Source organism: Dermacentor silvarum, chromosome 7 (genome assembly GCF_013339745.2).
Source record: "Dermacentor silvarum isolate Dsil-2018 chromosome 7, BIME_Dsil_1.4, whole genome shotgun sequence".
Lineage (NCBI taxonomy): Eukaryota > Metazoa > Arthropoda > Arachnida > Ixodida > Ixodidae > Dermacentor > Dermacentor silvarum.
In genome coordinates this window covers 68,899,510-68,913,445 of record NC_051160.1, presented here as the reverse complement: position 1 = coordinate 68,913,445, position 13,936 = coordinate 68,899,510, and the positions used below count along the sequence as shown (strand labels likewise).

The window sequence follows — 13,936 nt, the reverse complement described above, 5'->3', positions numbered from 1 at the left end:
GCAACACTGTCATGAGTTTGCGACATGTCCGCTATACTGAAACCACCAAACTTTCTGAGATAATTAAACCTACACACACACGCAACGCAATATATAAATCTAACTTGCGTGAAGCCTGTTTGAGTTAGCAAGGTAGGAGCAGTAGCAGATGATATTTTAGCACAGCCTCGGCACCTGTTGCTTTTAGCTGTTTATGTCCCGAGAGAGAAATTGCTGTATTGATGCTTATCTGGGGCAAAATGCTGATGTCTTGTCTATGCACGGTGAAATGCTACACAAGTGTATTTAGGCTTTAATACCCCTTCAGTCACATTGGGACATCCATTCTGAGGTGCATGAATGGGCAGAGGACCAGCGGAAGAAGCCCAGTGATCTACTAGGCAGCAGCCAGCTGCCAGTTGTCTACAAGCGCACATATAAAGTCGTCCATTGAAGAGTGGCAGACACCTACTGGCACATACCCAGGGACCCAAGTTGGTATCAAAGAGGTTCAGTGAAGATCAGCACAAACCGAATCCAGTGCTCGAAGTCACCGTCAAAGGTGTTTCTACCAAAAGTGGTACCTACCCAGTCGCGCATCTACAGGGGCCCATATCGGCGTGAAAAGAGCTACGCTGAAGAGAGGCACGTACGTACACATTGGCACGTACTTAGTAACCCGAGTTCGTCCGATGGAAGGTTTGGAACCCTGTTACTTCGCACGGCAGCCCGGTGCGCTAATCATTCGACCATGGACTACCCAGTGAACAAGATGGCGGGAAAACTGTTAGATACCGACATGGATAGATAGATAGATAGATAGATAGATAGATAGATAGATAGATAGATAGATAGATAGATAGATAGATAGTCCCCTGCAAGTGCATGAGGTACCCTAAGAATGGTACACATTGAAATATATTTGATTCCCTGGGATGAAAACAAGCACCTTCCAGTAGCACCTTCCATTGCAGTATATTGTTTTTACAACCAATTTACTGCAATAAACAGCTTTTCACTTACGTGAAAAGCTGTTTTCAGCACCTAAAACTTTTCTTGTCCTATTCCGCAACTTTTTTTTTCACGAAGAGGTCTTTTTCACCGTCACGCTCGTCAAGACAAACAGACATGACCGTCGCGTAGAATGCCCGGATTGTGGAGGCTATAAGCGAGCCAGCAAGCCGCCACGTGTAGACACATTTTCTATGCCCTCGCGTGCAGGTGAACTCACGCTGAACGTTATGTATTTTCTTATTCGAGTGCACCGCTCACCCGTAAAGATGTATTAAACTTCTGTTTTTTGTATTATTGCAATTGCAATTATATGGACACTACAAGCGCATTCCTGTCGTCGTCGTCGCCGTGAGGTTCCGAATAAAGCACAATGGCAATAAAACCATCGGCGCGCGCCGTACGCTGTGTGTGCGGGTAAAAACGTATGAGGATGAGCCGGCAATCGCGGCTCAATGTAGCGCACGCGAGGGAGGAACGCGGGCCGGAAGTGCGCGGTCTTTCGCGCGCGAGGCACGGGGGTGAAGTGATGGAGAGGGAGAGGGAGGGGTGGGGGGGTTGCGTTCTATTCCGTCGGCTGCTGCTCACAGCGCGGCCGCGTGGGCGCCGTTTCTTGAACGCGATCTGCGATGGGCACAAAGAGCATGCGCCAAGTGCCAGTAGCTTCGTATGCGCTGTGCTTTCGACGTTCAGTTCGTGTTGAAGCGAGAAGAGAGACAGCGCGAAGGTCAATTTGCCCGCTGCTGCTGGCGCGCTTTCTCACCCCGGCATTTTCACAGGGAACTTCCGTGTTCATCGAGCGAGATGTGTTCATGTTTATCTGTGCACGCGTGACACCGTGCTCTTCTATTTAGTTAGTAAGCAAATGTTTAGAACTTTATAGAGTTCAGTAAACAACTATCCATGCTTCGTATGGCTCTCTACTAATTTGCTATCACAATCAATGCTTACGAATTTTTTACGTCACATCTTTATCCCTACCGTACCCTCTGCAATGGTCAACCTGGTTCGAGCTCCCAACTAACGCTGTTGAAGGTTCGTCAAACTCCGTCCCGTTAACAGCATCAAGACTCCATTGTGCGAAGCACATGATGTGGGCTTCTGTAATTATTGATGTTTTATAGAAAGACCTGGCTTCAGCAGGAATGGAACAGCGGTGTTGTGGGAAAAATGGTCCTGCCTGATTTCATTCTAGGTTTTCAAGTTCGCGTGCAATCAGAATCAAATCACTTGAATATCTGGTCTTGCTCGCCAAGTGGAAAGCTATTATGGAACCTGTAACACAAGTTAAATTCATACATGGCCAACCTCGGCCAGACTCACAATCAGTAGGCGGAACGAAGCATTGGCAGCAATTTTTCGTGTTCGAAGTTGACCCGTCAGCGTACAGTGTTTGCCAGCTGAGAACATCTAGCAGCGTTTCGTTCTAACTGTTCCATTTCTCCTTTCTGATGACCCACTCCCACCCCAAGGAAGGGGAAAATGGGAAATTTGTTATTTCGCTCATTTCACTTTATTTCACTTATGCTTATCTTTTATTTTATGAGGCATTGAGAAAAAATACCAGGTGTGGATGACACTCCAACAAACGCTCACCACTGTTCTGCTTGTGTTCATTGGCTGTCTAGGTTTAGGTTTCGTGTGGTGACACCGATATATTTCCTTACGCACATTTCACTCAAGGGCCATACGGAAGGCTCTGGCAAGATAATGCGAAAATTGCACGTTCCAAAATTCTTCAGCAACGCTTGGTAGGAGTGCGCTCAGAACTTGAAAAATGTTGTTCAGGCCACGTCCAGCTCCTTTGACGCCAACGCGGATGCTCTGCGTTGTAACAGGAAGAGCACGCTCGAATTCAAGCTTCACGCCTTCACCAGAGGACTCGACAATAGCAAACTGGGCTGTGAACCGCAAGAACGCGGAGCGAAGCATGAGCTGTCCTCGATCGCCTGAGCAAGCCTTCCATGGCGCGGAGAAATATATCGGGTCATCATTGTAGAGGTCCATTTGCACCATGCGCCTTCCTTTGGCGCAATAAGGAATTGGGGGCCCGAATTGGCGGAGTTTTCTCAAGCCATGTACAGTGAGTCCACCAATCTCAATTCCAGGGAACGCCGAGCGGAACTCCTGTGGTCCGGACTCAAAACCTTCTGGAAGCTTGTCGAGCAGCTCGGAGAGTATTTCTTCGTCTAGGTGGACGTCCGTGAAGTCACATGGAGCATCTGTAAATCCAAACGTAAGAGGGGGCACGGTTAGCTCACACTAGCGAAACCGTTTCTTGTAAGGCAAATCGTTGCGCTAAATTGACGTCATCATAGCACTAGTACTTATGTGCCCGACTGAGAACGATGGCAAAGAATTGCCGAAGTATATCCTTATATCGTTAGATCTCTCGAATATGGTAGTAGCTATGCGTAGGTATCTGCTACAAAAACTTGGAGGACGCTTAAGCTTCGCCTTTAAGAGGGGGACGCGACAGCATTCAAAGATCCCTGAATGCTTCTCACGCGTCCGGCAACTGCAGCTTATGTAACCGTAATGTTAACCGGGACACGCTGGCGACGAATCCCGTGCACGAAGGCGAGCATTTTGGTAGAAACGCGGCCACTTGGGTGGGCCGATCCCTAATGTTGTGCATAGCCGTTCCAAAACTAATTACATCATTTTCAGATTTCTATTATTGTTTCTCACTTTCAATATTGTGGACCCTCGATGAGCAGGTGCGGAACTTACGAATCCAGATTTTTACACTGGGTACAAGCAGCTGGTAGCATCTTAGTTCTGTGAAAGACGTAAGGTGTGTAAATCCCCTCCAGGCATAGTCGATGTATGTGCTTATAAAGATACGTCCTAACCCTTGGTATATGCAACTCGTGGTTAATGGAACTGAATATCAACAAGTGTAAATTCATGCGTGTATCTAGAACTACCAACAAGTGAGAGAGCTTACTCAGCCATTTGATTTTACTGGATAAGCGTCTTCTATCAGTTGAAAAAACCTTTGGTCACTGGTCGTGCCCCGAGAAACAAGAACAGGCTGTCATAGCTGTTCATTTTCTGATGGACAGTGACTTTATACAGTCTATTTGAAAGCCGACACATTGTGATCATGCTCACTATGTGACTTCGTACACGTGCACGTGAGCTTCAAATATTTTATACGGTTTAGCATTAACCGTGTTATAATATACACGTCGTGAATGCACGCATCAAGATAGTTTTGGTAAGACTCATTTTGACTGAACACTCGCATGTCGTTGATACAGTGCGCTCTCGACTATATGTGTAGCAGGCTACACCACAATAAGGTAACGCTATTCATCCGCCATCTTTCTTTCCTTTTGTCGTTCTTGTTTTCCTTTATTGTGTTTTTTTATTCGAAATATTGCCATACATTAAAGTTTACTTTCAATAAATGTGACAGCCGGCCCTTCAATGGCTCGTTTTCCCACTTTCTCATCATTTATTATATAACAACAACGGTTCGGCCAATCCATATCAAAGGCAAACCACCCCATACCCACATAGCAGCAATCGCCAAAACACCACAGGGCCCCTAAGACAACTTGTATTCATGGTCGCGTCAGGTTCCCTCTGAGTAACACTGTAATAAAGTCTATAGACTAGGAAGAAAGGGCAGACTGCTGAAAGTGCTCAAAGGTTCTGTCATAGAGACAGACCAGGTCACCGACTGTGAACGGTAAGTTATGAACAATAACCATCACAGACAACACAGGCTACGAAGAAGGCCTGCGGGCATTCATTATCAATATCGCGTCGTATGCAAACCCGCGCATTTCTATGTGTGCTGAAAGACAGTAACTGGGGAGATTTTTCTTAATGCAGGTGAAGCATATTTTTTGTAGAATGGTACTATATCCGAAAAAAGTATGGTTTCGTGGAGTATAGAGATCAAAATTTTATAACTAAGCAATTTTAATCACGCGAAAAAATAAGGTGGCAGCTTACCAGTCCTGTAGACCATTGCAGCACAGTATGAAGAGAAAAAAGCGATGACGGCAAGGAATTTCGCCGGCCCCATGTTTTCTAATAAATCTGCAAATATATCCGGAGGTTATGAAATGTTAGATTAACGTAATGCAGTGTGCGTACAATATTATTACAATACAGAGCATGAAATGCACCTGGTGCAATATCTCGTAAATTTTGCAAGTTATTTCGCTCCCTGCTACGGTACTTCATAGTGTAACAATACACGTCACAGAAATTATAACAACCATGAACGCTGACTCTTGTTATGTGTACCGAATTTCACCCCCTTATGCAGGGCACAATGTAAGTCTTCTAACAAAGTAAAAAGTACATAGATGTTAGCATGTTGAACACATTGAAGCCGAGTGCCTAATCAGCGGTTAAAAGAATGATGGTTAAAACAATAAACAGCGGTTAAAACAACAATTGTACCATTTGGTGGTGCAATGGATTATGAGAACACATTTTTTCAGCTTTGCTGTGCTCACGTGACTTCAAAAAGACAACCGCTGCAAGTTTAATGTTACATGCAGCAAAATAAAAAAAAAATTCATGCGGTGCTCTTCAAGAAAACAGACGAGTAATATTTTGCACAGAAGTCAGTGAACGTCTCACCGAAAGCTCTGTTTCACGGTTGCACTAAAACATTTTGCAATCAAATACATATTTCACAAATCTGGAAAACTAAAATGCCTGTTTCTCCGTGTTTTCTTGCTTATTATATCTGAAAAAAATGATAAAGAAGGCCCACTTGTCTTCTTTATTTTAATTCCAAGACAACGCGTTTCTGATACAATTGAAGGAGATAGTTCGAATATGTATGGTGGCGCAAGGACAAAGTGACTTACATTCTAGTTGCACCGTTGTTTCTAGAGTGCCGTTGGAGCGAGTATTAGTCCTGTAACTTGACTTTCCTCGGTGAACGCTACCTGGCCCTTGCAATGGCGCTGTGTGAGAAGTTCTGAACGACGCCTGTTCCGAAGAGCTTTATAAAGCACAACTTCACGGGCGTCTGCAGACCTCTGATAAGTTCTTGTCGTGTCGAACGTGCAACAACCGCCACATTGAGCTTGACCCTGCTTGCAATCTTCACGGTACGTTTCATGATGTCCTTTGCTTCCGTCACTCCTTTATTGGCTCGAACAAGGAGCTTATTAACCGCGGCGCTGAGACGGCAACGACGCGCGGAAATTGCAGCGTAAAATACCAATCGCTGAAACACACTCGGCTATTTTACCGCTATCAGAGCTAAATCCGGATGTTGATTCTGCGTTTGCCCTGGCCGATATCTGCATCGACTAATTGGACGGATCCCTTGCGTTATTTTTGGCACGTGTAAATCTATTCGCAAGTGCTAGTCCGTGTTGTATGAAGCCCGTTAAGCAATGCACGTGAACAACGTTCTGTGTTTTGCAACATTTTCGTACACTACAGCCAGTGCAATCCTCCAATGTGCCTTTACGCTTTACTCGCATAAAAACTCTGTTATGCTCCTTGCGAACAGCTCCAGGTATAAGTGCAAATGTAGATTTTTCATGATATCGTATGTATGAGATACATGACGGGCTAATCGTCGAGGACATCGGCATTCCTCCTAACTCTCCCTGATGCAAGAAACGGGGGCAACGCAAGCCCAATATTTATTTCAGCACTTGAGAGCCTCGAAGCCACCGAAGCAACAAGACTGCAACGCCATTGAGGTGGTCGATCCGAAGGATTATTTTCAGTGCGCTCAGCCAAACATGAACCGACAAACAAGCTTCCATTGCCAATGTGAGAAACTTCAGAAAGTTCTTTGCATCATATTGACCCTCTTCGCGGCGCTCCCGTGGGCGCTGTCATGTTTGATCACGTGGTGTCCCGTCCATCGCTTGCCTCAGCTGCCTCCGTTGCCTCCGCGTTTACAATACAAGCGCGACGCCGGTGCGGCGCAGACAACCTCCGTTTCGATGCATATCGTAGACGGTGGCTTTGTGCACGACGCGACGATTTGACCACAGCTTTAGAGGACATGTAATTGCTTTCATAGCTCATTACGCCTTGTCCAAACGGCGCGAGCAGCGTGTACGGTGCTTGTACTAAAAGTGGGGCTAAAAAAGAAGTCACAGGCCTGCGCGGCACATGCAGCACAGTCACAGTGTAAGCTGGTGGTGCGGCTCAAGAGTAGCTCCAGTTTGGGCACCACGCACAACAGGGTCGTTGCGGCAGTCTGTTCGCCTCGTTTTGACAAGAACGATCTGAATTGTCCGCCCGGCGTCGACGGCGAGCTGCAGCTTGTAATGCTCTGCTGAGCAGTCTGTTGAGCCCGATCAAGCCTTACAACTACAACTTGCATGTCGGGCGCGCCGCGTTTGCAGGCACCTTAACTAGATGGCGCCACCATACTGGCGGAGGCTTGAGTCATGTCGCCCTACGTTTGCCTTAGGGTATTTTCCATGTCCCGAGAGCGAGCGCTTGCGTGGCTCTGTGGTAGATTATCCGGCTCCCACGCAGTGGGCGCGGGTTCGATCCCAACGGGAATCGGGTACTTTTTCGTGTTTCCGGCGATAGCCGTTACGCGGCGGACGCCGACAATGGCATCATCGCGACCAGAAACGACTATTGAAATGAGCCCATAACAGCTTACGCTGTAAAATGTATTCCAAGGTGTCCAAACTTTTCGATAATATATAAAATCGAGATCAGTGCGCTCTTCGTTCTTTATTTGGCAAACGTTTTGAATCAGCGGCTTGTCATGTTTCTGACTCAGTAAAGTTCCACCGTGTGGCCACTATCTCATTTTTTTAATTTCAGCCTAATCGCTCGCGGTTGTGCTCTGCTGCGGTAGATTTGTTCTTCCTGCGCACAAAGCTTGGAATGTAAATGTTCTGTACTTTGCGGTAGTTTGTAGCAAAGACGCATTATCGCTAGTCCTTCGCTTAAAAAATTAAATTATAGGGTTTTACGTGCCAAAACCACGATCTGATTATGAGGCACGCCGTAGTGGGGGACTCCGGAAATTCGGACCACCTGGGGATCTTTAACGGGCAGCTTCGCTTACTCTGTGGACCGTCACCAAAGGTTCAGTTTCAAACATTCGTGTCTTGCCGGTGTAGTCGCCGTCACTGATGCTTCGGAACATTGGTTCAAGCGTGCTTTCATTCACTTACTGTTGATACGTTGGCGACAGGGTGGGCGCAACATTGCGTGCGAGTAGGGCGTGGATGTGTGTAGATAACGTGCGAGAAGCTTACTATGCCAGTGAGTCGCGCTACTTCCTTTTGTAACGAGGGGTACTCTCTCTTAAGTGCCGAAGTTCAAGAGTTGAAGTCCTTTCATTGGAGGTTAGCTATACAGCGCTGTCGGATGAATGATCTTTTTTGATCCTTGAGGAAAGCCGTGCATCGCGAGGGCCGGCAACAAAGGTAGTCCTTATGCAGCAGCGACGACACAGGTTGATTCCATTGCTTAATATGTGAATCTCTATTTTTGCAGCGAACTACCGCACACGTTTTGCCTTTATCGTTACACATTTTGGAGCATAAATTTTGCACAGTGCATTAGCCAACACCCAATTAGCATTTCCGACTGCTGGTCGCACAGTAGCAGGGCAGAAGCAGTAACGGGTTCGTATTCGTGCGCATTCACTGAGGCAACCTATGGCGCGCCGCCGAAAGCGCCATCTCGTTCCTCAGAGCAAACTGCTCCGCGAAAAGGGCCATATAATTCCCATTATTTTAAAACTACGATGCTCGTTTCCTTGGTTAGTTCACAATGTATCGAGCAGCCATGCAGCCCATAAAAGCATTTTTCTTGCTCATACTGCATTATTAGTACTGTTTTTGAGTATCGGAAGCTTGGCGTCGATGATGACAATGTATTGAACACCGGAGAAGCTAAATTTCCAGTGCTGCATGGAATACGTGCAATTTTCATTGGAATATATTTTTAATCACGCATTGCAAAAGCCAATTGGTTCATTTTATTCTTTCTATCAAAATGAGCAGTTTGCGATTGGGCAGAATCCAAAGATCATAATTTGTTGGGCTCCACGCTTGTCCATGAGCGCTTGGCTGATGGCAGCGTAAGAATCAACTATGATTTGTTGCTTTGAGACATGCAACTAGACTTTGTCACCGAACGGAATTATCGCACAGACGCAAATACCAAACTACAAGGCGCAAAGTTACGCTATTCCTCATTGGAGGCATTTATTGTTCAATATAATACGCACAAACATCTATGATTAAAGGCTTTATTTTCCGAGTTGTCAGTTAAAAAATCTTAGCTCCAGATCATCACGAGCCTTGTTATAAGTTCGCACTTTAGATGCCAAGGTTTTCCACCATCAACAACGCATCGGAGAGTGTTATTTTTTGTGAATGGCAATATTGAAATCAAAGCGTGTCGAATTTAAGGATTTTGAGGATTGTCGTCTTTCAGGCAACTATTTTAATCCAACCTTGCGGCATCAAAGCTCATTCTGATGAGTTCTTGGGGCAAACATGAAATTTTCGATACATTTTGTTTGATGAGGTTTGCAACCTTAACAGTTCGTCACATGAAGCCCGCGCTGCTTTCTTTGATCATTTGAGTTAATAGGCATCGCCTTGTAGACAACACTAGTGCAGCTCTTTCCATGCGCGATATATAGAGCTCGGAGCAACTTTTGGTCTAGTAACACACCTGCTGCTGTCCATTCATTATCACTTCGAAATTCAGATATTACGTTACCCGGCGCCGCTGCAGTGACTTAGAGAAGTAATTTAATGTTTGCCGCGCTTTATATTTGTCATATATGTTTTATTGCGATCTACTTCTGAGTGACCTGCGAGTGCAGAGACAAGGGCGGGGCCGCAGCTTGCTGCCCACCTGATAGGGGAACTTCTGGCACATTTGTTTGCAGTCATCGTGGGCATTTTGTTGTTGTTTGCCAGAAAACATCTATCAAGGAGTGCAAAAGATATTAAGTCTTCAGGTGTGAGAGATCGCAGTACAAGGTGTTGGAAGTAATGTGCATTGTGCCCAACTCACCTAATAAAAGGAGAAAAGGAACTTCATGCCGGCCCACGTTTGGATGATTTAGTACCGAGAAACGACTCCGGGAATGCACCTGATGTCACTAATGTTACTACAAGCCTACGTTCGAAGGAATACCACCAGAGACAGACGAGATGACGAGGAAACCAGATGACAGACGAAAAGCACTTCAACAATAATGAATCAAGTGAAAAAAGTTCCTTTTCCCATTGTAGCACCTGCCTAACCTTAGGAGATCCCCATTGGACGACGAAAGAAAACACCCGCATCCGTGCGATTTCCTTAGTTAAACCTACAATAAAGAAAACAGGTGTGGCGAACCACCTTTTTGTGTTCTAGAACCAAGCTGGCCAAAAGAGTGTTGCGAAATTTACAGCATTCGAAGCTGATAAACTCAGACAAATGCCTTCAAACTTTATTGGCTCAAGTGTCAGAACTTACATTCATGCTGTAGATTTTCGAAACAATTTTCATCGACGGAAAACATTCCGAAGAAACCAGTAGAGTGAGAGAGAGAGGGTGAGGGAGGAAGGTTAACAAGAAGCCAGTTTCCGGTTTGCTACCCTACACTGTGGTGGGGGATATAGGGGTTGGAAAGAATGCAAAGAGAGAGAGAGAAAAAAAGAGACAAAAAAACACAGGCATAGGTAACAGAAAAGGCGTTCCGATCACAGACGTTCACACAGGCCAGTCAATTTCAGGAAGCGCCGTAGCGCTTGCTACAGCACTGCACGGGCCGATTTTTTCTGCCAGGGCCCGGCCCGGGCCCGTTTTTACGCTGGGCTGCCGGCCCGAGCCCGACCAAAAGTTTATGGCGAGACCCGGGTGCGGCCCGGGCCCGGAAATAATCTACGTTACCCGCCCGGCCCGGCCCACCACCCCTTAACCTTAGGCCCGAGACCGGCGAGAGCCCGGCTGGAAACCAGCCCGAGATCGAAAAAGATCACCGTGCCGGCATTAAAAAAATAAAATAGAGAAGAGAATGCAAGGAATAAATACATGCCAAATGCAATTATGAACACCATTTGAGCGGTCTGAACGCAAATACCAGCGCGCGAAGTAGTACGAATGACCCTGCCGAGCAGTGTCGCCAGCAGTTTCCAACGGCGCGAACTTGATGCGGCCCAATCCACTTCTATCGCAGCGCCGCCACAGTATTTTTCCACGTCGGGAGCCTCACTGCAAAGCATGCGCCGCTACAGCCGTTCGTCCCACTCAACCGTATTCTAGTACACTCCAGCCGAAACGCAGCCACGACCGGTCGTGAGCGCAGCGCATGGATGGAATAAATGGAGAAAGAATGCTTCTCGTTCCTCTATGGTGCAGCGTAATGCACTGCTGCTAGGCGGCCGGTTGAGAACATGCGTGCAATCATGGATGGACGCAGCGCCATATATCAGCCGCGTGACGAATTATCGTATCTTACCAGTCATCGTTTTAGCAATTCGCCTTTGAAGAATCAGCAAGTCGCGAACGCGCTTGCACCGTGCTGAAAGCATTTTTTACATTGGTTTAATTAAGGAATACAATGACATCATTTGGGTTGAGGTGATTTCGGTCTTTACATTCTGTTCAAAGAGCACAAAATACGACGGAAGAAGAAAAGGGAACTACACAGGAGAAGCACTGCTTGCTTCCGGCTGCGCCGGGACAACAGTTTATCAGAGTAGAGACGCGCGAGGATAACTCGCTGCACTCTACATGCGCACCACCAGAAAGTTCGAGTCCGGCCCGGGCGCGCGTCAAAATACCCGAGCCCGGACCGGGCCCGGGTCAAAAAGCACATGTCGTGCCCGAGCCCGGTCCGAGCGCGTTAAAGAACTGCCCTACCCGGGCCCAGGCTTTCGCGTAATCCCGAGTCCGTGCAGTGCTCTAGCGCTCTCACGGCCTTCTGATCTGGCGCTGAATCGCGCCGATGTTGCAGAATTCTTTCTTCCGACAAAGACTGGTCATCCAACGGGTTCAGCAAAATCAGAGGGTGAGGCATGTTAGTCATAACAATAATTTCGCCAGCACGTTATTGATACAAGTGTTAACACTGGGTGGTTACGTTGAAAGGGGGCATATACTTCCACAAAGGGATAAATTCGGAACACGATCACATCGGGACAGAACCTCCAGAAATTGTGCCGATTCCTAAACGCTTCTAAAAATTTTTTGCACACACTTGAAATCATAATAAATTAGAAACATCGCTTGTGTCTTGGTTGTGGCGGTAATTATGACTTCGTGGAATATATGTAATTATAAGAGAAATATTGTTCAGTGTAAATAGGAAACCGCACATGGATCTCACGTGCTTAGAGATTTGATGCATTCGCATTCTTAGGGTATTTCACGCACGCTCTCTGGGCTATCTGGTTTCTATTTCTGTTTGTGTACAGGGTGTTTCAGCGAACACTTTCAAAAATTCTTAAAGGTTGCCTGTGGCAGATAACACAATTCTACTTCATGAGCTGGTCTACTCGAAGAGGCGGACATTACTTGCAGAAAAAATTGAAATGCATAATAGAATAATTAACAAAATTCACTAATTAGGCTTTTAAATAATCACCTGATGGCCCATATTGCAATTTACAAATTGTAGCCGTGGAGTTGGCAAGGCGGATCCACTTGGAATTAATTATCAGGATGACACCAGTTTCGAGACATTAATTCCTGAACTTTGCGGAGAAATGCATTGGCGTTCCAGTTAGTTTCTTACCAAAACGTCGCTTTATGCATTGAAGCACAAAACTAACTGGAACGCCAATACATTTCTCCGCAAATTTCAGGAATTAATGTCCTCGAAACTGGTGTCATCCTAGAATTAACTTCCAAGTGGATCCGCCTTGCGAACTACACGGCTACAATTTGTAAATTGCAATATGGGTCATCAGGTAATTAGCTAAAAACTTAATTAGCGAGTTTTTTAATTATTCGATTATGCATTTCAATTTATTGTGCAAGTAATGTCCGCCTCTTCGAATATACCAGCTCATGCGCTAGAATTGTGCTATCTGCCACAGGCAACCTTTAAGAATTTTCGAAAGTGTTCGCTGAAACACCCCGTATATACCAGTGTACAATTTATAGAACCGTTTTCTCGCCTACCCGGGACACTCGGCCGTCCTCTGTCGAATGTTTAACGCAATGAGCTGCTGTGCGGTGGTAACACGTTTAGAAACCAAGTATCAGACCAACTTGGGTCTCTGAGCATGTGCAAATGTGTATATCTTGGTCACATCATGTCATTAACATAGCCAATGCCGCGAATCGAACCCTCGGTTTTCTCCGCCGGAACCTACAACTTGGTCCCCCATCAGTAAAATTATTAGCTTATGTTACATATGTCCGCCCTAAGTTAGAATATTCATGCTCTGTCTGGGATCCTCATCAACATAACCTATCTAATACACTCGAATCAGTTCAAAATCATGCAGCCCGGTTTATTTACTCTTAATATTCTTATCATTCAAGCGTGTCTGAACTCAAAACCCGTGCTGGTCTTACTAATCTAGAATCACGACGTCATATTTCTCGACTGTGTCTTTTTCACAAATTCTATCATTCACCACTCCAGATTTCAGCCATACTACCAGCTCACCGTCAGTCCAGCCGCATTAACCACAGAAAAGCCGTGTATCCTCCCCCGGCGCAGACTACCTCCCATCTACGATCATTTTTTGTGAAAACCGCAAGGGACTGGAACGGTCTGTCTGCCGACGTCACGCACCACTGCCACCATTCAACAAACCCCTTTCAGGCGACAAGGGTCCCTGCAGATACGGGACTGGGTAGGCACGCCTGTTCGAAAAAACACTTTGACGGCGACTTGGAGCACTGGGCATGTGCCAATCGCTCTGTGCTGCTTTTGATACCAACTACCTCTTCACGTATTACAGCTGATTAGGTAGATTTGTCCTAAATGCCACGGGTGATTAAAAAAAATGGT

General features: G+C 46.1%; 2 protein-coding genes across 3 annotated transcripts in view; both read right to left on the bottom strand.

Moving 5' to 3' along the window:
* Nucleotides 1-2,519: 2,519 nt before the first annotated feature.
* Nucleotides 2,520-13,936, bottom strand: part of LOC119458159 (uncharacterized) — a 96,763-nt gene continuing 85,346 nt past the window's right edge. The window contains exon 4 of the mRNA XM_049670806.1: nt 2,520-2,652. The gene's annotated coding sequence lies outside the window, so the exon portion shown is untranslated. The remainder of the gene's footprint in view (nt 2,653-13,936) is intronic.
* The window catches only part of LOC119459558 (uncharacterized), a 63,402-nt gene continuing 52,037 nt past the window's right edge, over nt 2,572-13,936 (bottom strand). Inside the window, exons 2-4 of one of the 2 annotated variants that reach the window (XM_037721269.2) lie at nt 5,832-6,003; nt 4,960-5,046; nt 2,572-3,212 (exon numbers count right to left, since the gene is read on the bottom strand). In XM_037721269.2, coding sequence (XP_037577197.1) covers nt 2,665-3,212; nt 4,960-5,032 — 621 coding nt within the window. In that variant the 5' untranslated portion in view covers nt 5,033-5,046; nt 5,832-6,003 and the 3' untranslated portion in view covers nt 2,572-2,664. The remainder of the gene's footprint in view (nt 3,213-4,959; nt 5,047-5,831; nt 6,004-13,936) is intronic. The other variant, XM_049670802.1, reaches the window with a different exon arrangement.